Source organism: Ovis aries, chromosome 11, assembly GCF_016772045.2.
Source record: "Ovis aries strain OAR_USU_Benz2616 breed Rambouillet chromosome 11, ARS-UI_Ramb_v3.0, whole genome shotgun sequence".
NCBI lineage: Eukaryota > Metazoa > Chordata > Mammalia > Artiodactyla > Bovidae > Ovis > Ovis aries.
The window spans coordinates 42,277,070-42,303,098 of NC_056064.1; the positions used below are offsets into that span (position 1 = coordinate 42,277,070).

The 26,029-nt window shown below is 40.4% G+C and overlaps 1 protein-coding gene across 14 annotated transcripts in view; it reads left to right on the forward strand.

Annotated features, from left to right (window-relative positions):
- Positions 1 to 9,370: 9,370 nt before the first annotated feature.
- Positions 9,371 to 26,029, forward strand: part of ATP6V0A1 (ATPase H+ transporting V0 subunit a1) — a 57,914-nt gene continuing 41,255 nt past the window's right edge. For 6 of the 14 annotated variants that reach the window (XM_012186119.3, XM_012186121.3, XM_042255970.1 and 3 more), the window contains exons 1-2: positions 14,293 to 14,373; positions 16,286 to 16,449. In XM_012186119.3, the coding sequence (XP_012041509.1) occupies positions 16,333 to 16,449 (117 nt within the window). In that variant the 5' untranslated portion in view covers positions 14,293 to 14,373; positions 16,286 to 16,332. Of the gene's footprint in view, positions 9,651 to 14,292; positions 14,694 to 16,285; positions 16,450 to 26,029 lie in introns of those variants that run through there. The other 8 variants (XM_012186120.4, XM_060395628.1, XM_060395629.1 and 5 more) reach the window with 3 other exon arrangements.

Genomic DNA, 26,029 nt, shown 5'->3' on the forward strand with positions numbered 1-26,029 from the left:
TCCTTCTCCAGATTATAAAGTTAGTCTTTTCTTCTTTGTCATCCATAAGTATTTTGTAGGGTGGTATTTTGAGACTGAGTAAATATTCCACACACCAATTTCACACACAAACCACCAGAACTCATCTAACATGAAGTAGCTTTGCTATCTCTATAACTATAAAGAAGTTCAATTTGTAATTTAAAATCTAAAAAAAGGAAATATCCAGGTCCAGATGCTTTTAGTGAAAACTCCACTTAACATACAAAGAATTAACACTGACTCTACCCAGTCTTTTTTCAGAAAGGAGAAGAGGAGAGAATCCTTCCTAACCCATTTTATGAGACTGGGTATAACCCTAACATAAAAAACCAGACAGACAGTACAAAAGGTAAGCCAATATCCCTCATAAATATACATGTAAATATTCTTAACAAAGTATAAGCAAATAGAATTCAGCAATATGTAAGAAAGAATTATATATATGAGCTGCTGCTGCTGCTGCTGCTGCTAAGTCGCTTCAGTTGTGTCCAACTCTGTGCAACCCCATAGAGGGCAGCCCACCATGCTCCCCCATCCCTGGGATTCTCTAGGCAAGAATACTGGAGTGGGTTGCCATTTCCTTCTCCAATGAATGAAAGTGAAAAGTCAAAGTGAGGTCGCTCAGTCGTGTCTGACTCTTAGCGATCCCATGGACTACAGCCTACCAGGCTCCTCCATCCATGGGATTTTCCAGGCAAGAGTACTGGAGTGGGGTGCCATTGCCTTCTCCATATATATGAGCAAGTGTGGTTTATTCCAGGGTTGCAAGGCTGATTCAGTATTCAAAATTCAACCAGTGTAATTCACCAGGTGAACAGGTAAAGAAGAAAAACCATATGACCATCTCAATTGAGGCAGAAAGTACATTTGACAATATTCAACACCTATTCATGACAGAAATTCTCAGAAAACTAAGACTAGAGTGCAATTTCCTCAACTTGATAAAGAACATCTACAAAAACAAAACACTACACAGCTAACAGCATATTTAATGATGAAAGACTGAATTATTTCCCCTGAAGATTGGAAACAAGTCAAGGATATCTGCTTTTATCACACATATTCAAGTCAAGAAAGTACTAGCCAGCATAGTAAGGCAAAAAAAAAAGGAAATAAAAGGGATACAGATTGGAAAAAAAAGAAATAAAACTGTACCTTTTGCAGATGGCAGAGTGGTCTATATAGAAAATCCAAGGAATGTATTTTTCAAAACCCTAGAAACAGTACATGAGTTCAGCAAGGTTACAGCATATAAAGTAAACGCATAAGAATCAATTGTATTTCTACAGAGTATCAGCAAACACTTGGAAACTGAAATTTAAAATACCATTTATGGGGATTTCCCTGATGGTCCAGTGGCTAAGACTCCATGCTCCCAATGGAGGGGGGCCTGGGTTCGATCCCTGGTCAGGAAGCTAGATCCCATGTGCAGCAACTAAGAGGTCACATGCCAGCAACCAAGAGTTGAAGATCCCACGTGCCACAACTAAGACCTGGCACAACCAAATATATATAAGACGTTTAAAACTTTTTTTAAAAAAATGCCATTTATGGGGGTTCCCTGGTAGTTTAATGGTTAGGATTTGGTGTTTTCATTGCTGTGGCCTGGGTTCAATCCTTGGTTGAGGACCTGAAATCCTGAAAGTGAGATGGCCCCCTCAAAAACACAAAGCATTTATAGTTGCTAAAAAAATATGAAATATATGTGAAGCCAATAAAACATATATAACACAATTAGTTTTGTTCATTTATAATTTTTTAAATAAAAGCACCCAGTCTGTTAAAATTTTATTAACATTTATACTTATAACTGTATATAGCATTTTCATGTTTTACATTTCTTCTATTTTCTGTGGTTAAAACCAATTCTCGTTCTCATTATATTTTTAGTCTTTCTCTCATCTTACCAGAAGTTTTCCTATTTTTATTAATAGTTTTCCTATTTTATTAATATTGAAAAAAGAACTACCTTTTATGTTTGTTATCTTTTAACAAATCTTTTATCTTTTATCTTTTTTATTAATTTTGAACTCGTGTACTCTACTTGGGTTTTGTGAAGGTTTTTTGTTTTACGGAGTGCTGGTGTGCTGCGTCTTCTTTGCAGTGCCCAGGCTTTCTCTGACTGTGGTGCAGGGGCTTAGTTGCCCCAAGGCACATGGGATCTTTGTTTCCCCACCAGTGATGGAACCCAAGTTCCTGGCATTGGAAGGTGGATTCTTAACCGCTGGACCACTAGAGAAGTCCTGTGTACTAGGGTATTTTTTAAAAATACATTCCTTGAGATTTTCTACATAGACCACCGTGCTATCTGCACGAAGGCAGAGAGCAGAAAGGCAGAACTTATTAATTCTGCCTTTCTGCTTTATTTGGGTTTATCTTGTTGTGTTTTATAAACATGCTGAGAGGGCAGTGGCCAAGTTGGTGCAGTAGGAAGATCCTGAGTTCACCTCTTCTCACGGGCACACCAAAATGATAAACTATTACAGGACAACTGTTGATGAGAAAGACCAGAAGACTAGCAGAAAAGATCTTCCACAGTTAAAGATACAAAGAATCACAGTGAGACAGGTAGGAGTTATAGGGATAGAATAGGATAGTTATATACAGGTAGTTGTAGAAGTTCCAGGGAACAGTGAAAGTGTTAGTCGCTCAGCCATGTCGGACTCTTTGTGACCTCAGAGACTACAGCCCACCAGGCTCCTCTGTCCATGTAATTCTCCAGGCAAAAATACTGGAGTGAGTAACCATTCCTTTCTCCAGGGGATCTTCCCGACCCAGGATCAAACCCAGGATTGAACCCCAGTCTCCCGCATTGTGGGCAGATTCTTTACAGTCTGAGCACCAGGGAAGCCAACAAGCGACTATAAATAGAGAGGGAAACCTAGGGAACTTTGAGAGACCACTGTAAGTTAATGATCGCTCAAGAAAGCTATTGGAACATCATGGAACGAAGCAGCCTTGCTTAACTAGAAAGCCATAAATAAAAGCACAAGATATGCCCCAGGCCATTTGGTGAAAGAATAATGTTACCACCTTTCTGATGATTTGAATAAGTGCTATGATAATCCTAGTTTGACTTCGTAGGGTCAGAAACTCTTCTGCTTGACACAAAAGGAGGAGCTAGTGATATAAGCCTGATGTCTACTCAAAGAAGGTGGTCTTTCCTCCCCTCCCCCACTTTCCTTGTCTTCCCTGGTGGCTCAGAGGTTAAAGCGTCTGCCTGCAATTAGGTCCTGGGATGGGAAGATCCCCTGGAGAAGGAAATGGCAACCCACTCCAGTATTCTTGCCTGGAGAATCCCATGGACGGAGGAGCCTGGTAGGCTACAGTCCATGGGGTCGCAAAGAGTCGGACACGACTGATTGACTTCACTTTCACTTTTCCACTTTCCTTTGATTAAAAAATTTTAGCCCACTTAATCCTCGAGGCAGAGCCCACTTGCCTACTTGCATCTCTCATAATCGTCCAATATTAATAAATCTACTTCTTGCCCATGACTTTGCCTCTCACTGAATTCCTTCCGCACTGAGACACAAAGAACCTGAGCCTTCAGAAGTCCAGACACTATGTAAGTGACTCTAATTATGTATACCTATGGCTGATTCATGTTGATGTTTGGCAGAAACCAACAAAACTCTTCAAAGCAATTATCCTTCAATTAAAAAAAAAAAAGAAAAGAAAACGGGGGGGAAAAAAAAAGACCACAGGTTAGAATCCCAGTCAGAGTTTTGGCTGGCTTTGAGTCCTGGTCACATGCGTCGGTCGACGTCTCAGTCTGAGGTGCACAGTTTCAGCGGAGGCAGAGATGCAGTACAGTTAAGACCCGTAGCCCTAGGTGGGTGACCCGCAAACGGGAAGATATCTACAACTGCAGAAGTTCTGTCCAAGGAGCAAGGGATCCAAGCCCCACACTGCACTCTGCAATCTGGAGTTTCCGCACTGGGAAAATGAGCCCCTGGAACTTTGGGCTTTGACGGTCAATGAGCTTACTTTTGGGAGTGCCAGAGGAGTGCAGGAAATAGTCTCCACTTTTAAAGGGCACACATACAACTTCACATGCCATAGGACACAAGGAAGTAGCAGTAGTTTGAAAGCAGCCTGGGCCAGACCCACTGATCCTGGAGAGCCTCCCAGAGAAGCAGGAGGCACCTGGAGCTTACCCTGGGGACATGGATTCTGGCAGCAGCCGCTTGGGGAGCTCAGTCTACCATGCAGACACCGGTGCTGGCAAGAGCCATCTTAGACTCCTCTCTCTAGCTTATTAGTCTCACCCATCAATAAGCAGGTGCCAGCTCCAGGACCCCTGGGCCCTGGCTCTGCCCACCAGGGGGCTGACACCAACTCTGAGACCCCAAGGGTCCTGCAGTAAGAGACTCAAGGACCAAATCCACACACCAGCAAGCTGGCAGTAGCCCAGTATCCCTTGGGCCCCTGCCCCACCCATCAGCAGGCCAACTCCAGGACACTCACCTTAGACCCCTCAGCCAGCTGCTCTGGGATTCAACCCCACTCACCAGAAAGCCAACACCTGGCTCTGCCCACCACTGAGTCAGCACTAGCCCCAGGGCCATGGGGGCCCTGCAGCCAACAGCCTCCTGACCTGGCCCCACCCACCAGCATCTGGCACCTTCTGCACAAGGCAGGTGCTGGCAACCAAGCAGACCAGGGACCAGCCACACCTCCCAGACTGCTCACAGTAGTCAGCCCATTACAACAGAAGGGCTCTCACAGAGCCCACACAGAGGACACGCATAGCAGATACAGCTCTGGTGACCAGAAGGGCCCACCTCTCCAAGCTTGGGAAATATAACCAACCTACCAAATACATAGAAACAAAAATAGTGAATTAGGCAAAATGAGGCAACAGAGGAATAGATTCCACATGAAAGAACAAGATAAAACCTCAGAAGAAAAACCAAGTGAAGTGAAGGTAAGCAATCTATCCCATAAAGAGTTCAGGATAATGATGACAAAGATGCCCAAAGAATTCAGAAGAAAGGATGACCAAAGTGAGAAGTTTTAACAAAGTGAGAAGTTTTTAACAGAGTTAGATAATATAAAGAACCAAATAGAGCTGCAGAATACAGTAAGGGATTTTTTTTAATATATGAGAGGGAATCAACAGTAGATTAGATGATATAGAGAAATGAATCAGTGAACTGGAAGACAGAGCACTGGAAATCTTGTACACTAGACAGAAAACTAGAATTTTTAAGGAATGAGGGCAGATTAAGAGACCTCTGGGATCATGGCAAATGGAGTAACATTCACAGTATAGGGTCCCAGAAGGAGAAGAGAGCGAAAGGACCTGAGAACACATTTGCTCAATGCTACTAATCATTAGGAAAATGCAAAGCAAAACCACAATGAAATATAACGTGAGAACGGTTGTTATAAAAAGAAAAAGGGAACAGATAACAAGTGTTGGTGAGGATGTGGAGAAAAGAGAACCCTCACACACTGCTGGTGGAAATGTAAATTGGTGCAGCCACTCTGGAAAACAGTATGGTGATTCCTCAAAAACTTAAATAGAAACTTCCCTGGTGGTCCAGTGGTTAAGACTTTTCACACTTCCACTGCAGGGGCCACAGGTTTGATCCCTGGTCAGGGAACTAAGTCTTCCCTGGTGGCTCAGACAGTAAAGAATCCGCCTGCAATTCAGGAGACGTGGGTTCAGTCCCTGGGTTGGAAAGATCCCCTGGAGAAGAAAATCGCAACTCACTCCAGTATTCCTGCCTGGAGAATTCCATGGACAGAGGAGCCTGGCAGGCTACAGTCCATGGAGTCGCAAAGAGTTGGACAGCTGAGCAACCAACACTTTCACTTCACTTTCTTTTCAGGGAACTAAGATCCCAAACACCACATGACGCAACAATAACAAAAAATGGACCACCATACAGCAATTCCCCTTCCTGATATTTACCGGAAAAAATGCAAACACTACTTAGCAAAGATCGATGCAGAGCGCTGAAGAATGGATGCTTTGGAACTGTGGTGTTGGAGAAGACTCTTGAGAGTCCCTTGGACTGCAAGGAGATCCAACCAGTCCATTCTGAAGGAGATCAGCCCTGGGATTTCTTTGGAGGGAATGATGCTAAAGCTGAAACTCCTGCACTTTGGCCACCTCATGCGAAGAGTTGACTCACTGGAAAAGACTCTGATGCTGGGAGGGGTTGGGGGCAGGAGGAGAAGGGGACGACCGAGGGAGGATGAGATGGCTGGATGGCATCACTGACTCGATGGACGTGAGTCTGAGTGAACTCCGGGAGTTGCTGATGGACAGGAAGGCCTGGCGTGCTGCGATTCATGGGGTCGCAAAGAGTCGGACACGACTGAGCGACTGAACTGAGCTGATGCACCCCTACATTCATTATAGCATTATTTACAACAGCCAAGATATGGAAGCAATCTAAGTGCCTATCAATAGATAAATGGATAAAGAAGCTGTGAGATATGTATCAGTGATGTGCTGTGCTATGCTTAGTCGCTCAGTTGTGTCTGATTCTTCGACCCCAGGGATTGCAGTCCACCAGGCTCCTCTGTCTATGGGGATTCTCCAGGCAAGAATACTGGAGTGGGTTGCCATGCCCTCCTCCAGGGGATCTTCCTAACCCAGGGATTGAACTCAGATCTCCTGCATTGCAGGCAGATTCTTTACTGTCTGAGCCACCAGGGAAGCCCAAGAATACTGGAGTGGGTAGCCTATCCCTTCTCCAAGGGATCTTCCTGACCCAGGAATCGAATCAAGGTCTCCTGCATTGCAGGCAGATTCTTTACCAGCTGAGCTACAATGATATATATATATATGCATATTATATATATATATATCAGCCATAAAAAAGAATGTAACCTTGCCAATTTGATACAACACGGAAGGCCTAGAAGGTATTATGCTAAGTGAAATAAGTTCAGATAAAGACAAATGCTGTACTATTTCATTGATATGTATAATCCAAAAATAAAAGAAATGAGCAAACTTAATAAAACAGAAACAGTCATAGATACAGAGAACAAACAGGTGGTTTCCAGTGGAGAGGAGGCTGTGAGGAGGAAAGAAAAAGGTGAAGGAGATTAAGAGGTACAAACTCTGGACTGCAAAATAAATGAGTCATGGGTGTGAAATGTAGTGTGGGGAATATAGTCAACAACAATGTGCCATCTTTCTGTGGTGAGACATTGTAACTAGACTTATCATGGTGATCATTTTGAAATACAGTAAACTATCAGACTATTATGTTGTGTAACAGGAACTAACATAGTTATACTTCAAACACAAACAAACTTATAGAACCACAAAAATAATTTACAGTTACTCGAAGTGGAGCATGGAGAGAGGGGAAATCGGATGAAGACAGTAAAAAGTACAAACTTCCAGTTAAAAGATAAATAAGTGTAATGTATAAAAGTTCTTGAAAGTAAATCCTGAGTTCTCATCACAAGGAAAAAAATTTTTTATTCTTTAATTTTGTATCTATATGAGATGTTCACTAAAGTTATTGTGACCATCATTTCATGATGTATGTAAGACAAATCATTATACTGTGTATCTTAAAGAATCTACCTGCCAATCCACCTTCCCCACCTGGGTTGGGAAGATCCCCTGGAGGAGGAAATGGCAACCCACTCCAGTATTCTTGCCTGGGAAATCCAGGACAGAATGGACAGAGGAGACTGGTGGGCTACAGTCCGTGGGGTTGCAAAAGAATCTGACGTGACTTGGTGACTAAACAACAATACCTCACACTTATACAGTGCTGTATGTCAATTTTATCTCAATGAAACTGGAAAGAAAAACATGTCAATTTTATGCTTATTTAACTTACCTTAATTCTTTCTTGCTTAATAGACACATTTAAAGCAACTGTTATTCTGAGTACAACTTTAGTGATCTCTCATACAATTTCATATGTAGCACTGTCAATAAAAGATTGATCTTCAACTCAGTCTTGAAAGAAACAATTTGCAGAGAAGTGCTGGAATCATTCCCAGTGTAGGCAGAGAACCGACAGGTTCATAGTCTACTCACAGACAACACTTGCTCATTCTTTAAGACAACTCAAATTTCATCTCCTCTGTAAAGATTTCAAAGCATCGTTAGTGATGCCTTTATCAGTGAATCCATAGTACTACCTATATATTACTAATAAAAATCCTTATTGTATTGTAGAGTCTGTGCTCCTTCAGGATAGGACCCTTGTCCAATTTTCTTTCTTCTTCTTCTTATTTTTTTTTCCTTCAGGATCTTAGTTCTCCAACCAGAGATTGAACTCAGGCCCTCGGCAGTGTGAGCATGGAGTCTTAATCACTGGACCACCAGGGAATTCCTGCCCTATTTTCTATATGTAGGCCTGAATCATATCAAGCACAAAACCTTGTACTGAGTGAAATAATAGAAGAGAGAAATATAGAAGCTGACTGGAAAGCTCCTAAAATTCACTTCCCTTACAGATTTTACTCAAACGCAGTCTTGTCAATAGCTATTCATGTTGCCAGAAAAACTTAAGGGCCCAAAGTATCCTTTCTTTAAACAGAACTAATTGTTCACTTGTATTCAGACTTTCTAAGCAAAAGGAAATTTGTAACAAAAATACAGCTCAAGGCAATATCCATCTGAAGGTTCCCTTTTGGATAACTTTCTGCTTTCCCTAAAAAAAATTTCTCCTCTGAAGACGACACCCTTATTTATTTTCTCTACAAGTTTCCTGCAGGCTCTCTTCCCCTTTGTAACATAAAAACAACTCCAGTGTAAAGCACAGAAATCTCCAGCCTTAAGTAAGTGCGTGATTGCAAATAACCTTTACCAGTTTGTCACAAGTTAAACTGAATTCCCAGTTTTGCTTGCTTTCTTTCAAACATATGAAGTGTCTATTGAATGCCAGGCACCAAGTTAAGCAATGGCCATACAACAGTTTAGGGTGAATCTATCCCTTGACCATTAAATCAACCAGATTCAATAAATCTACTTGAATTTTTACCCATGTGTTTCTTTACTACAGATCTCACCTCCTTTCTCCAAGTCACTAGAAACTCAATACAGAAACATTTGCCAGGTTTTCCACTTCAGGAATCTTGACCTTGTTGTTTACCTGGGCAAATATTTCTGGTCTAATTTCACAGAGAGGTTTCTCTGCTCTATGTCACTCAATCCTTTCCGCCTTTTCATCTCCACTTTTCTCGGGTTTATTTCTTTAAGAAGCTTCCTTCCATGGCATTCTTCGCTCACACAAGTTAAGAGGCTTCTTGCCTCATGTGTTGGTCACAAGAGTCTTAAGCGTTGCATAAAATGTCACATGCCTTAGGTCCATTCACATCCCCTCGTGGATGTATCATTACCAGAGCTAAAGGACATGGACATTCCCTGAGCTTCAAAGGGAGACTCAAGATCTATTATGATATATGTTTATTTAAAAACTTTTATCTGAAACATTGATGAACTTTGCAAATAATAGCAGAGTCTTTTTTCCTTTGTTTTTGTATCTTGGCCATACTGTGCAGCTTTCGAGATCTTAGTTTTCTGACCAGGGATCAAACCCGCATGCTGGGCAGTGAAGGCGCAGAGTCCTAACCACTGCGCCACCAAGGAATTCGCAAGAAGCTTATCTTAAGGAACCCAGAGTGCAACGAAAAAAGTAAGTATATGTTTCTGTGGAAACAAACTGCTAATCAATATTTCAAGAACAATGGTCAAGGTCATGACAGGTTACTTAAAGATTGTGGCAGGAGAAATCTTTCATCCAACACTCAGATCAGATGTTTGGTAGAATAGTTTAGGAATTAGAGTTCATTTTGTTTAATATTATTTATTTATTAGGTTGTGACGGGTCTGAGTCGCAGCACACAAACTCTTAGCTGCGGCATGCGGGATCTAGGTCCCTAACCAGGAATCGAACCTGGGCCCCCTGCATTGGAAGCATGGAGTCTTAGTCACTGAACCACCAGAAAAGTTCCTAGAGTTCATTTTTATATAAAAGGGAAAAAATTATTTGACTATATATATATAATCATTACACTGTGATACTATCACCTCAAAGAAGGCCGACAAGCAGAATGAACTTTTAAATCAAAATTTTAGCTGCCAGCTGCTTGCACTATCACACAGAGCAAAATTTCCTCCTCAGAACTGGTAAGGCAAGTACACTGGGTTGAACAGTACTCCTCCCAAATTTATGTCCACCTGGAGCTGGTGAATATGCCCTTACTTAGAAGCAGAGTATTTGTAGATGTGGCCAAATTAAGAAGTCATACTGGATTAAGGTGGGCCCTGATCCAAAGACTAGTGACCTTATCAGAAGAGGGAAATGTGGGTGCATGTCCAGACACTCAGAAGGTGGAATGCCATGTGGAGATGAAGGCAGCAACTGGGGTGATGCTGCCTTCCCAAGGCAAGGAACCCCAAGGATTAGGAGCAACCACCAGGAGCTGGGTAGAGGGAATGAAGGATTCTTTCTTAGAGCCTTTTGAAATACTGTGGCCCTGTGGATACCCTGATTTCAGACTGCTGTTCTCCAGAACTATGAGAGAGTAAATTTCTGTTGTGTTAGGCCACCCGGTTTGTGGTCATTTGTATGGCAGTTCTAGGAAATTAATACAGGAAGCATATGGCAGACAGAAATACTTCAGCAAATATGTATTTCAAAACATTTGGTTTAACTTTAATACCCTCCTCAAGGCCCCATCTAGGACTTCAGTTGGGTAAGCAAACAGGAGCTGACCTTTCACTGGTGGAAATTCAGAAAATTGCTGTGCATTCATTCAAACTAAAAAAGGAAGAAAGAAAAAAGAGAAAAAATATATATATTTTACTTACTCCAGTACAGTGATAATTCTTTTAAATTTGATCACTGACTCTGGTCTGTCATCTTGCTAGTAGAACTGAGTGTTATATAACTATTGCACAGACATTTTCACAGATGCCAAGAAATAATAACGCAGTTTAGACATCCAGAAGTGCACTACTGGCTATGGCCCATATGGAATTGCTCATGTCTTCTAGGGCTGTGTGGTGATAGACTGTTTATATTGGATCTTGTTGGATATATGCTGTACTTGTTCAAGTTACAGAAAGTTGCAAGTACAATGTCTTCCTTTCTTAGAGAAGCATACAAGTTAACTCTAGATAAAATCAATGTAAATGCAGGATTATTCTGGATCAAAACATCTTAGTTTCGGCTAAGTTGATGTATTTACTTATTGTGATGAAAACAAAATCTGAATTTAGTTTGATAGTAGTACTATTTCTGTTCTACTAGTCTTTGCCTTCTCCTCCAAACAAACTTCTGTTTATCCTTTAATACCCATCTCAAATGTTGTGTCTTCTTAAAGCCTCCCCCATTGGTAAACAGGATTAGGGAGTTTTCTCTGGGCTTACAAAGACCACTTCAATCGTTGCTGTATAGTATATGTTAGCGGTTTGTCTGTCTCTCCTGTTAAGACTGTGAGCCCCTTCTTCCTCTTGCATTGCCAACATTATGCTTGGTATAAAGCATGCACTTAATAGATGTTTGCTGAAGGAATGATGAATTTTTGATGACTGAAAGCTATTTATTAAAGTACGCATCATTGAACTTAAAAGAGCGTTTTCCTCATAGGAATGTTCTAATGTAGAATAACTTCAGGAACTATACATGGAATACAAGTATCAGCATTGTTATTGTACTGAACTTGATGACTCTGCAAAGTTTTCACTGACTCCACACACATTTCCTGATTCTAGTTTCTGTTTGGAGCCTTTCCCTCATATCTCTATTACAAGAATGCAAGCATCTGTCGTGAGCTCTCTACCCCCACAGATAACGAAGTCCATAAAATGAAGGGAACAGAGAAAAGGCAGGATATTCCTTATGTTCCATATTCCTTTTCATTTATACCTGTGTTCTTTGGGTTATAGCAGGTTTCCATTAGGAGGTCTTTCAGAATCAACTACCCATTCACCCATTCATTCAAGAAATGGTACTTTACTATTGAATGAGCAGGCTCATAACTAGGGGAGAAAAGTCCAGGTAGAAAGTACTGTGTTTTATAAGAGAAACAGAAAAGCTCCATTAGAGTTCCAATGAGGAACATGGAGTTCAGTTCACACTTGCTCAAGTGCCCACATCTTGTAACTGTGAGAGCTGAGACTGGCTCCTTTTGCATTTGACATCAGATGGAATAACTGGAGGAATTGAGATTCAAGCCTAATTTGGATGGTACAAAAGCCTGGGGTCTTCTGCTACACTACACCATGCGCCTCCCATAGGCTACTGTTTTAGTTATTTGACAGATGCAAAGGTTATCTAAGTTATCAGCAATGAAAATAAAAAGGATCAAGGGGATATAGACAAGATATAAATGCAGGTTATACAATGAAAATGACATAATAGCTGACTAAGAATGAGAGGGAAACGAATAGAATTAAGGATGGCCTAAGGGAATTCCAGTGTTCTTGCCTGGAGAATCCCAGGGACGGGGGAGCCTGGTGGGCAGCCATCTATGGGGTCACACAGAGTCAGACACGACTGAGGCGACTTAGCAGCAGCAAGGGAATTGCCTGGTAGTCCCGTTGTTAGGACTCTGTGCTTTCACTGCTAGGGGCCACAGTTCCATCATCCCTGGTCAGGAAAAAACCCAGGATGGTTTAAGCTTGGAGTTCTGGTAACTAGGAAAATAACGATGCCTTTAGAACAATTAGGGATCTCAGAGGAAGAGACAGTTTTTATTCAGTGAGAGCCTTGGAGGAAGGAGGTGGAGGGAAAAATAGGTATGAGGCCTATATACAGACATTTAAGCCTGACAATAGGCAAGACTTCTAAGGAAGAGAGCAGGTAGGGAAAAGAAACAGAACACTGATGGCAAGAGATGAAACGGAAAAGGAGCTCTGAGAGAATATACTTTGAAGGAAGCCATGAGAGAAGAGAATTCAAGAGAACCGAGATGAGACCAGATGAAAGGCTGTCTTAAAGGCAAGAGAATGAAAATTTGTGGTTAGCAAACAGCTGACCCTGAGGTTTAAAAAAATTTTAAGTCTCAAAGGAAGGAAATAACAGTCATTGTGTAATAGTTTTCTAAAACTTGGCAGGCATTCAAATGTGGGTCCTTATCCGCCTTTCCGGTTAAGGTGAGAGAGCTAGGGAGAACTAAGCTCACAAGGAAAATGAGGTTCTGGGGCTCTCCAAGGTGCTACTTCTCAACAAAATCGAAATGAAATCCTATCTTCATTCACACTGTGAGATGGAAAATGCAAATTAAGCATCCGTTTTTGCCCTTATTTCCTTTAGGCTGGTAAAGCAAGATTGATGATGTTTTGCCAGGTAGACGTCAATCCGTCATTAAATTTGAATCTTCATATGGTCCACCACCCACGAAGTATGAATAACCGGTTTTCCGAGTTTTTCCTGATACAGTTTTGGTTTTGACAAACGATTTGGGATCCCCATTCTTCCTTACAAGTACGGCAAGAAAAGGGAACCGTCATCAATCGTTGATAATCGTGGTTTTGTTTTGTTTTGTTTTAAATAAATAATCACTTAACGCGGTTTTAAACACTTAGGTTATTCTTTTACAGATTTTGAGGAAGAGAAAACCTTTAAGCGGTCAAGTAGGAGCACAAGTATGCAAACAAGATTCAAAATTAACTTTCACAACACTTGGCCTAATAAGGTTTCTTCCACTGTTAACTGGAGATAAACAGGCTCTGGATAGTTGCTGGAGGGACTGAAACAATTACCTTTACAAAGAGAGGTTTCTCCGTACTTAAACGAAAGAGCCCCCTGCTCAAGCCTAGACCATAGGATCTAGCACCTTTAGCAAGTCTCTCCCCACTCTAGGACTCAAATTTTCTCCTCTGTAAAACAAGGGGGAAAGGTGTGTGTGCGTACAGAGACTGGCTGGAAGCCCTTTAAAGCTTCCCTCCAGCTAGCAAGTTATTTCATAATGATTTCTCCCCTTCATGCTATTTCCCTAGAAGAGGAAAAAGTTGTGAATTAATTCTTTGGATATGAAAATAAAAAAAGCAGACAGCCTGGCTTCAAGGAAACTTATTAGGGAACACGGATTCTGAAGAGCTCAATGACTTAAGGCCGCTAGCACCTCCGCCGCAGCCTGCCTTCCTCGGCCTGCAGCCGCGGCTGCGGGAACAAGATGGCGTCAGCACGCAGGGTTTCGCCCACGCCCCCGCGACTCCGCAATGCGGCCTCCGGCTGAGGCCGCACCCCATTGGCCAATGGCAATGAGGTCATCATGGGGGCGGCGGCCGGCGGCGGCGCGGAGGCGGGGCTTTGCGGACGCACGGACGTCGAGGTGCGGCTGCCAGGAGCTGCGGAGGCTGCGGGCTTGGTTTGCCGCGGCTTCCTTGGCGGCGGCCCCCAACTGGAGGTGAGCCGGGGCTGTGGGTACAGCGCGGCCAAGAGCGGATTTTGAGGGGCAAATCAAGCCCTTCTAATGGCCCGCTCGGTTGTCAAAGGAATTTGCAGGGGCTTCAAGTCTCTTCAAGGAATTAGCAGGGGTTCACCCCTCCTCGGGTACCCCTCCTGTGGGCGGAGGAACAGGAGGTTCACTCTCTTTTGGAGGCCTCGAACCCTTCTCCATTTACGTGGAAGAGGGAAAAACGGAAGGTTATTGGGAAGGCAGAAGAAGAGTCCTTCTTAGAGGGACTCCCATTTGAGGGTTCTCCCCTTTATTCCCCACTCCAGGAGGTAGGTGTGCCTGGGCCCGGAGAATTCCTGCTTCTCACTGGATAGACAGGAAATGAGGCAGGTGAACTTGAATACCTCGTTAAGGGAGGCGACGACTGGATGGCAGTTGTGAGGCAGGAGGGCTCGGGAGGTCTTTATTTGGACTCCTCTTGGGCAGGATTACTGTTTCTTCCTATTTTGCTTTGTGACCCTCCCAACACCCCCGGATCGCTATAGCCTTTTTATTTTTCGATTTGGCTCCAGTGGGACAGAGATGTTCTAGGGAGACTTTTAATCATTAAAGAGCAGAAACAGGGAGGCAACTGATTGGAGGTTGTCATTATCGGCAGCCTCTGAACTATGCTGATCTGGCATAATTTAATGTGCTTAGAGGTTGTGGAATCTATTCGTGTTGGGAGGTGGAGTGGGGACTGTTAACAGCTGTTTTGGATGAGTCAGGTGTAGGCAGTCTCAGAGTCAAGCTACATAATCTCTTGAGAAATTCTTGCTTCTATCTAAATGTATTGTTTTGCTACCTTGAATGCCAAATGCACAAAGGTTTTGTCATTCAGATTTCTCAAAATGTCTCCCAGGCTTCCGGAGAAATAGCTCTTCCTTTGATGTCAGTTTCGCCTGTCATTAGGAATGCCCTCGTGATACCAGAAATAACGTGCATTTTGTTGCGTTTAGATACTGTAAGGCACGGACTGTACCTTACAGTCCGTGCCTTACAGTAGCCGACTGAGAATAAATAATTGCAGTTTCAGGACCACTGATAGCGCCAATTGTCTTTCCTACCCGGTAACGGTAAGACCGCCCCAGAAGGATATCTTTATTGGCTCATTCGTGAGAAGCTTTAACAGATGGAAGAACGTAGTAATTTTGAAGGTGGGGATAAAAAACAGAAAGCTCCAGAGGTTGAAAGCTTATTCTCTGACGATAAAATTGCTTTGTCATTTCATGTGTTCCATCATGTTTGACTTGAAGTTGGGTGTGACATGTAAGCTGTTTCTGTGTGTGTGTGTATGTAGAAGTGAACACTTACGTGTTTAGAATCTTTGGAGAGAAAATGGTGTTTTGTGAGGAGTTTGAAAAGGTAAATCCTTTAAGGTAGCTGTACCTTGAGGGCAGTGCTGGGACTTTGGCTGTTAGAAATTGGCAGTGGAGGATAGAAAACTAATCTCAACAGAGACATCCTTTTTGAGAGGGTAATTGAAGTCTCTTCTGATTGATTCCTGACACAGAAAAAAACAAAAAAAGATCTCTGTGAATGTCACTGCCTTATAATACTGTGTCCAGGGTGTTTAAAGAGCTGTTTCGGATTCGCACTTCCTGTTTTTAATCTGAATACATTCTTACGTATTGAGATGTCCCACATTATTGTCATTTGATCCTGATGTTGACTGCAAAGTAAGTGACTGTTCATCAGGCATTCTTCACAAGAGGATTCAGTAACAGCCTTTGCAATTTCTTCTTTCTGTCTTTCTAAGCTAAGGATGTCAGCTTGGAGTGAGAGAAATGAAATACAGCGTGGAAGAGGCCTCCTGGGGTGTTGTTTGCTTTCAGTCCTCTTGGTAGTTCCAAGTTCATGTAATTTTCTCTCTTTGCTTTAGGTTGCAGAGAAATCCCAGGACTCAGTTGACCTGTCCTTTCTGCCACCATGGGGGAGCTTTTCCGGAGTGAGGAGATGACACTGGCCCAGCTTTTTCTACAATCAGAAGCTGCTTATTGTTGTGTCAGTGAATTAGGTGAACTTGGAAAGGTTCAGTTTCGTGATGTAAGTAGTTACGGCACTGCGTCTTGATTACCACTGAACTTTATTTTTCTTATTATGGCCGGTTGCCTCGTGACAAATGTTTTGCTTTTTATTTGCAAAAATAACATTACAGTACTGGCTTACTACTAGAAGAGTGTACATTTCAAGTTGTCTTTGCACAGGTGAAAGTGATTTGTGCTGATCCTTCCACACTTTTACTAGCCTACCCTTTGGAGGATGATCTGAAGCATTCTCAGCATAATTGCTTGAAATGCAGATGGAGGACAGCCTCCATCCTCAGCCTTCAAAAGTTCAAGGCTTGAACTTCACTTTTGGGCTCCTTAACACCCATAGTAGGGTATTTTTAAAAAGTGTCATAGCTCTGTGTACAATAGGATGTATTTATTACAAAATCTGAAGCATCCAGTTACAGATATATAGTGCCTAAGGGTATACTGAATACTCACTGTTTTGAAGCATTATGCTAGGCACTTCGGAGGAGATAGCAAAAGAAAGTGGACAATCTAAGTATTAAAAAAAAAAGTATACTATAAGGCTTACAATCTGATCAGGAAGGCACAATCTACAGTGCTGAAAGGAAGGGACAGTTAACAGTTCCCTGTTATGCAATCTCAAAGCTCCATGTAAGGTAAGGTAAAGTCGCTCAATCGTGTCTGACTCTTTGCGACCCTGTGGGCTGTAGCCTACCAGGCTCCTCTGTCCATGGAATTTTCCAGGCAATAGTACTGGAGTGGATTGCCATTTCCTTCTCCAGGGGATCTTCCCGACCCAGGGATCGAACCCGGGTCTCCCACACTGTAGACAGACGCTTAACTGTCTGAGCCACCAGGGAAGTCTCTTGTTTATAGCATTCATCAGAGTCCTGATTTTCTGTTCATCGGTGTGAGTGACTGATTAAAGAATGTCTCTTGTGCAGTGATCTTAGCACCAGGAAGATAGAGACATTCACTTTATAGCCTTAGTGCCCACATACAAGATAATCAATATTTGTTGGAATGAATGGATAGATGAAAGAGGAGTGGTCAGAAAGTGGTGGAATTAATCAGTTTTGACTTCCTGGAATTGGCAAGCTTTCTGGAAATTCTCAGTCTGAGCTGAAATTGCACAAATATAATCCAGTTACAAGGTCTCATTCCTTTTTTCTCTTTGAACCCTCTTATATTACCTCTCTTCAAATGTTCTCCTACCTAACTCAGCTAATGCATCAATGTTCTTCCAGTTTTTTAGACTTGAAGGCTAAATCAAACCTAACTCATCCTTAATTTGCAATCCTTTATTTTGTCCTATGGTGTCTCCCTTCCTAACACCACTGTGTGCATTCAGTGTTCTTAACTTTTATGTCAGTCATAACAAAAATTAATAGGAATTAATAAAGTGAATATTTATTTTAGTTCCAGACCACTACAATAAAGTATCTCAATAAATCGAGTTACACAAATGTTTTGGTTTCCCAGTACATTTAAAAGTTATGTTAGGAATTCCCTGATGATCTAGTGCTTAGGACTCCTCACTTTCACTGCTGAGGGCACAAGTTCAATCCTTGATTGAAAGATTAAGATCCTGCAAGGTGAGTGGCATGACCAAAAGAAAAAGTTATGTTTATACTGTAGACTGTAGACTACACTAAAGTCTATTAAGTGTGCAATAGCATTATGTCTAAAAAGAAGTACACACATTAATTTAAAAATACTTTGTTGCTAGAAAATGCTAACCATCATCTGAGCCTTCAACAAGTGGTAATCTTTTTGCATTCAGAAGATTACTGATCACCATAACAGATACAATAATGAAAAAGTTTGAAATGCTGGGAAAATTACCAAAATGTGACAGAGACAGAAAGTGAGCAAATTCGATTGAAAAATGGCACTGATCAACCAACTTCCTCGATGCAAGGATGCCACAGACCTCCAACTCGTAAAACAATATGATATCTGCCAAGCGCAGTAGTGTGAAATACAGTAAAATGAGTTATGCCTGTAACTGTTTCTATTATCTGATTAAGAGAACTACGCCACGAATAATTGAAAAATGCCGGTGTAGCTTTCTTCCATGCCATTCATTTCTCTCTTCTCCCCTACAAAGGTGATCTCTACAGTGATCTTTGCTTTTGTCATGCCTTTGTGTTTTTTCCCCACTTTGGCTGTGTGTGTATGTATGTAGGTATGTATCACTAAATAATAATATGTGGTATAGTTTTGTATGTTTTAAAACTATGTACATGGTTTCATATTGTATATATCCTTCAGCAAGTAGTTTTTAAATTTAACATTGTGAGAGTTAACCATGTTGATACCTGTATAGTTTGAATTGCTGTATAGTTATTGTAAGAGTATACAGTTCAGCATTTTTTTCCTTCTGATGAACATTTTGGTTGATTGCAGTCTTTTGCTCTAGAGTGGTACAGTGAAGATTCATATATATATATATATATATATATATATATATGTGATAGTTTCTTCAGGGCAGTGGTTCTCAAACTTTTTGGTCTGAGGACCTTTTTACACTCTTAAAAAATTACTGAGGACCCTTGAGGGTTTTTATGTGAGTTGCAGTTATTGATATTATTGTACTGAGAAATCTTTGAAGTATTTATTAACTCATTTGAAAATTATAATAAGCCCACCACATGTTACCATAATTTTTTTATGAAAAATAACTATTTACCAAAACAAAAAAAATAATTTTGAGAAGAAGGGTACGGCTTTTACACTTTTGAAAATCTTTTAGTGTCCGAATTAGTAGAAGACAGCCTGATTCTTACTTGCTTCTGCAGTCTGCCGTGACATATCTTATGAGCCTCTGGGAAATTTCATTGCAGACTCATAAGAGGATGAGAATGAAAAGGGCAAATAATGTCTTAGTGTTACATGAAAATGGTATTGCTCTCATGGACCTGCTGCTGCTCCAGGGATTATAACCAGGAGGAGCATTGCTGATCATCGTGTGTGTCCCTGTTAGATGTAGTCAGAATCTGTACTTCACAGTGAATGTACCTGTTCATGTTCCCGTCCCTGCCTGAAGAATTCCCTTTGTTCCACAATTGTGCCAACACCTCTGTGCTCAGACAGAAAGAAATTTGCCTATGTGATGGTTATGAAGTGGTACCTTATTGTTTTAATTTATATTTTAGATTAGTATATTTAGTATCTTATTATTTGTTTATTGAATATAATGAGTTTCATTTTCCATGAATGTCCATATTGTCTGCCTATTTTTCTGTTGAGTTTGCTTGCTCACTGACTTGTAGGATTTTTTTTTTTTTTCAAGTTCTTCTTGTAGTCTGGAAGCTAATCTTTTTCTAAATCCTCTACTGGTAACTTCTTCTAGGCTGTGGCTTGTCTTTTCCCTCTTGATGGTATAGTTTGTCGTATATGTAAAGTTTATTTTTCTTTTTTTGTTATTAGTATTTTCTTTTTTTCCAACATTTTTATCTTGAAAAATTTCAAGCCTGAATACTCTGGTGTAGATTCATTAGCTGTTAATATTTTGCTGCAGTTGATACAGTCTTTTTTTTACTGCACTATCAGAGTGAGCTGTCTCCTTCAAACCCTTCTTCTTTCTTTTTATTTTACCTTCAGTAACATGTTGATAAAGTATAAGACCAAGCTGATACTAGTTAGGATTGTGTTCAGCTGTATGTAACTAAAAACCCAAACGATAGGGGTATACTTTTCTCATGTAACATGAAGCCCAGCTTCATACTGTCATCAGCGTCCTAAGATCACTTTGTATTTGTTTAAGTATCCTTGAGCACTTGGCTTTTGTCTTTACAGATGATCACCACAACTCACGTTTCATCCATATTCTAGGCAGGAAGAAGAAAGTGCAAGGAGGAAGGGGAAGGACTTACATATGGAGGAAAACAATTTTCCCAGAACTCCTCATCAGACTTTGCTTATTATTCATTGGCCAAAATTATGGTGTAATCTAGCTGCAAGGGAGTTTGGGAAATGTGGTAGTGGTTGTTTTTTTTTTTTTTTTCCAACTGATCTGCTACTGCCCTGAACAAAATTGGGATTTTTGTTAATGAGGAAATAGAGCAGAATGCTTTGTGTCTATCACATAGTATGCTTGTCTTGCTCCTAACTTTAAGGGTAATCGTTTAGATTTTTTATAGTTTAAATAGGATGTTTATTCTTAATATTTTGGGAAAATTCTATTAGATTACACAGATTCCTTTCCATTTCTGGTTTTTCTGAGGTTGTCGCAAATGGTTGTGGAATTTTACTGAATGCCTTTTGTTTATTGAGATTACCATTAAAATTTTTTCTTCTCCTTTAAATCTGTTAATTTGGTGAATTACATAGGCACTTTTTTCCCTACTAATTTTTTTAACAGCTTTACTGAGATACAATCCACATACCATACAATTTGTCCATTTCAAGTGTACAGTTCGATGATTTTTATTATATTCACAGAAGTGTACAACCATCACCACACTCAATCTTGGAACATTTTCATTACGCCAAGAAGAAACCCTGTACCCATTAAGAGTCCCTCCCCATTTCCTCCCAGCCCCACTCCCCACCTCCAGCCCTTGGCAACCACCAATCTTCATTGCTGTTTCTGTGGGTTTGCCTCTGGACACTTCATGTGAGTGGAATCATATAATATGTGGTCTTTTGTGTCTGGCTTCTTTCACTTACTATAAAAGTTCAACTGTATTGTAGCTTGTATCTGTTCCTTTCTTTCTTTTTTGTATCTTTTTTTAACTATAAACATATGCAGAATATTAAAATGAGTGGTTTTAGTATAAGTAATTCTTACTTATCTTCTGTACAAAAGATATCGCCCTGGGTTTTAGAGAGACAATTAAGACATGTTTCGTTGCTTGACTTGTTCAAAGTCTTCTGTGGCTTCTCTGCCCTCATGTATTTTTTTCTCTTTGACATACTTCTAGTCTATTATTCAGGCCCTTACTCTCCAACACTTAGGATGATAATGACAACTTACATTTTTGAAACAGATGCCATGTTGAACATTTTGCATTATTATTGCAGGCATTCCTCACAGCAACCTAAGAAGTAGAAGTATCAGTACTTCACTCCTTTTATGGCTGAATATTTTCCATTGAATGTATATACCACCTTTTTGTTTATTTATTCACTAGTTGATGAACATATTTGAGTTGTTTTCTCTTCTTGGTTGTTGTGAATCACATTGCTCTACAAACATTTATGTACAAGTAGGTTTAAGTTCCCATTTTCACTTCTTTTGGGTATATACTTAGGGGTATATTTTGGGTATATACTTAGGAGTATAGACCTGGAGTTGCTGGGTCATTGGTAATTCTAATACTTTGAAGAACCTCTACACTGCTTTCCACAGCAGCCATACCACTTTACATTCCTACCAGCAATGTATGAGAGTTCCAGTTCCTTCACATCTTCACCAATATATATATACACATATTTATTATAGCCATCCTAATGGGTTTGAAGTGATATCTCACAGTGGTTTTGATTTGCATTTCCTTGGTGGCAAATGATGTGGAGCTTTCTTCACATGCTTCTTGTTGTTGTTCAGTTGCTAAGTCATGTCCAACTCTTTGCGACCCCGTGGACTATAGTACACCAGGCTCCCCTGTCCTTCACTGTCTCCTACAGTTTGCTCAAATTCATATCCATTGAGTCAGTGATGCTCTCTAACCATCTCATCCTCTACCACCCCCTTCTCCTTTTGCCTTCAATCTTTCCCAGCATCAGGATCTTTTCCAGTGAGTTAGCGTTTCACATCAGGAGAAGGAAATGGCAACCCACTCCAATATTCTTGCCTGGAGAATACCAGGGACAGCAGAGCCTGGTGGGCTGCCGTCTGTGGGGTCACACAGAGTTGGACACAACTGAAGCAACTTAGCAGCAGCTTTTCACTTCAGGTGGCCAAATTATTGGAGCTTCAGCTTCAGCATCAGTCCTTTCCATGAATATTCAGGGTTGATTTCCTTTAGGATTGACTGGTTGGATCTCCTTGCATCAAGAGTCTTCTCCAGCCCCACAGTTCAAAAGCATCAGTTCTTTGACATTCAGCTTTCTTAGTGGTCCAACTCCCAAATCCATACGTGACTACTGGAAAAACCGTATCTTTGACTATATGAGCCTTGTCAGCAGAGTGATGTCTTTGCTTTTTAATATGCTGTCTAGATTTGTCATAACTTTCCTTCCAAGGAGCAAGCATCTTTTGGCTGCAGTGAATTGGTAGCCCAGGAAAATAAAATCTGTCACCACTTCCACTTTTTCCCCTTCTATTTGCCATAAAATGATGGGACTGGGTGCCGGGATCTTAGTTGTTTATTTTTAATTGGAAGATAATTGTTTTACAATATTGTTAGTTTCTGCCATATATCAACATGAATTAGCCATAGGTATACCCATGGCTGATCTTAGTATTTTTATTGTTGAATTTTAAGCCAGTTTGTCTTGCCTGGTGGCTCAGATGGTAAAGCGTCTGCCTGCAATGCAGGAAACCCGGGTTTCATCCCTGGGTTGGGAAGATCCCGTGGAGAAGGAAATGGCAATCCACTCCAGTGTTCTTGCCTGGAAAATTCCATGGACCGAGGAGCCTGGTAGGCTACAGTCCATGGGGTCGCAAAGAGTCGGACACGACTGAGCGACTTCACTTTCACTTTCACTTTTAAGCCAGTTTACAGGCCATTTGTACAGACTTTTTAAAAAAGCATAAAATTATCCTTGCAAGCCTGAGAAACTTAGTCATGAGGTGTACTTCAAAAGAATTTTATGGTTCAGTGTCCTAATAATTTTATTAGGATTTTTCATTTATATTTACAAGTGATATTGACCTGTAATTGTCCATTCTGAAACTATTCTTATTTTTGTATTAAGGTTATATTGGCCAGTCTCACTCACTAGTTGAGGAGTGTTCCCTTTCATTTTTTTCCTTATTGGAATAATTTTTCTAAGCTTTAGGCATTTCCAATGTTTGGAAGAGCCTATGTTTAAACCTTCTAGGCCTGGTGTTTTTAGATGGGTATATTTTAACTGTTGAAATTTCTATCTTTAGTGGACTTTTAAAATTCTCATGTTTATGCCATCTCTTAGTCTTATAAAAATTTGGTCTATTTTGTCTTTTCATATAACCCGCTTTTAAGAAAAAATGATAACAAAATGATTAAGAGGAAGAAAAGAAAAATTCAGCTTTTGATTTGGGGGAATCTTCTCTGGACTTTGTTTTGTTCTGGAACTTTCAACCATTTCTGCTCTTTGTTATTTTCTATGTCCTATTACCTTTTTTTAAAAAAACTTCTTTAATAATTAACACATTATTTTTTAGTCTTTACTATTTGTTTTTAAGTCTGTAAAGTTCTTTTAAAATACCGCTTTAACTGCATCCTACAGAGTTTGACCTTTACCATTTTCACTGTCATCCCATTCTAACTATTTTAAGATTTTCAGAGGCTTTCATGGTAGTCTAGTGATTAAGACTCTGCTCTCTCACCACCTGGGGCCTGGGTTCGATCCCTAGTTGGGAAACTCAGATTCTGCAAGCCATGCACCCACCCATATTTAGAATTTCCAAATATGTTAAGTTGTATTTTTTATATGGATTTCTGACTTAATTGCATGGTAATCAAAGAACATTTTATGGTACCAGTTCTATACTGAGACTTGCTAAATGACCTATTTTGTGATTAGCTTTTATAAATGAACTTTTTAAAAAATTTATTATTTTTAAAATTTATTTGGCTGCCTCAGATCTTACTTGCTGTACACAAGATCTTTTGCTACTGTGCTTGGGCCCCAAGGCATGTGGGATTTAAGTTCCCTGACCGGAGGCTGAACCTGAGTCCCCTGCATTGCAAGGCAGATTCTTAACCATTGGACTACCAGGGAAGTCCCTATAAATGAGCTCTTAAAGAGAAAACTATTGGATGCAGTGATAGAAAGTGTGTATGTGTGTTAGATTAAGCTGATGTTCAGATTTTCTTCATCCGTTATATTTGGTGAACTTGATATATCGATGGTTTTAAAATTATATTAAATTTCCCACTATGTGGACAGGTTTGTCAGTATCTCCTTGTAATTCTGTTAGTGTTTGTTTGAAATATTTTGAAGACACCTTGCCCAGATATTTCAGGAGTCCTTACCGAAACAGGCTGTGGTGTGGCTGCAGTTGACCTTGACTCCTGATTATGAAACCAGTAAATTTAACCATGAGCCTTGTGGCTACCTTCATTTCAGAATGTCTTGTTTATTGAAATGGAAATTTCTGAATGAGAGGTCAAGGTACTGCCTGCTCAGTGAGAAAAAAAAACAAACTCAAAACCCAAATAAACATTTTATTAGGGACACACAAGTTTGGAATTGTTCTTTTCCTGAGAATTGTTCTGATTATCATCATGTAGTGATTCTCTTAATCTCTAACAATGCTTTTTACATAGATTCCATCTAACATTAATATGATACATAATACCAATAATTTCCTTATTAGTCTCTCTGTTACCAGTCTTTCTCTCTCTTATAGTTCATTCTTCACATACAATATTCTTCAAAACAGTAAATCTTAAAAAAAAAAAAAAAAGTAAAAATCAGATCATTTGATTCGATATTATTGCCCAGAGGACAAAATCTTCCACATCCTGCTCCTTGCATTGCCTCATCTTCCTCTGTAGAAAATGTCCCCCATTCTCTGAGAATATGATTGATTTATGTCTCTGAGTCACTTGTCGTGGTCTTTCTGCTTCCATCCTGTTTCTGCTTGCTGAACTCTGCCTCATTGCCAGCTCAGGTGTTACCTTTGTGCATTTTTTCTCTTCGTCCCTCAAGATAGAATCAGTTATTCCTTGTGTGTGTGTCTGTTTCCCCCTGCTCCTTTTTTTTTGCCCTCATTTTTTTTTATGGAGGTAAAATTTTATAGTCAATGAAATGCATAGATCTTAGGAGTACAAGTTGATGATTTTGGTGAATGTATACACCTTTATAACCATCACCCCAATCGAGATACAGAATATTTCCAGCAGCCCAGAAAGTTATCTCGTGCCCACTTTTGGTCAGTCTGTACCCACCATAGGTAACCACTGTTTTGATTTATGCCATCATAGATTAGTGTTGCCTGTTCTTGAACTTCATGTAAATGAATGATACAGTACAGACTCTTTTTTTTTTCTATTACCCGGACTCTTATGTCCAACTTCTTTCACTCATTCAACTTCATGTTCTTGAGATTTAATCTCATTTTGTATATTTCTGTAGTTGATTATCTTTTATTCCATGATATGAACATATCACAGTGCTTTTTTCCAGTCTCCTGTTGATGGATATTTGGATCACTGCTAGTTTGGGGCTATTGTGAATAAAGCTGCTGTAAACATTCTTTTTTCCTTTGGCTATACTGCACAGCATGTGGGACCTGAGTTCCCTGACTAGGAATCGAACCCATGCCCCTTGCTACAGTGGAAACATGGCATCTTAATCACTGGTCTGCCAGCGAAGTCTTTATGAACATTCTTGAACAAGTTTCTGTGAACATGTTTTCATTCTCCTTAAGCAGGTGCCTAGTGTAGAATGTTCAGTCATGAGGTAGGTAGGTGAATGTTTATAGGAAACTACCAACATTTTGCCTACTC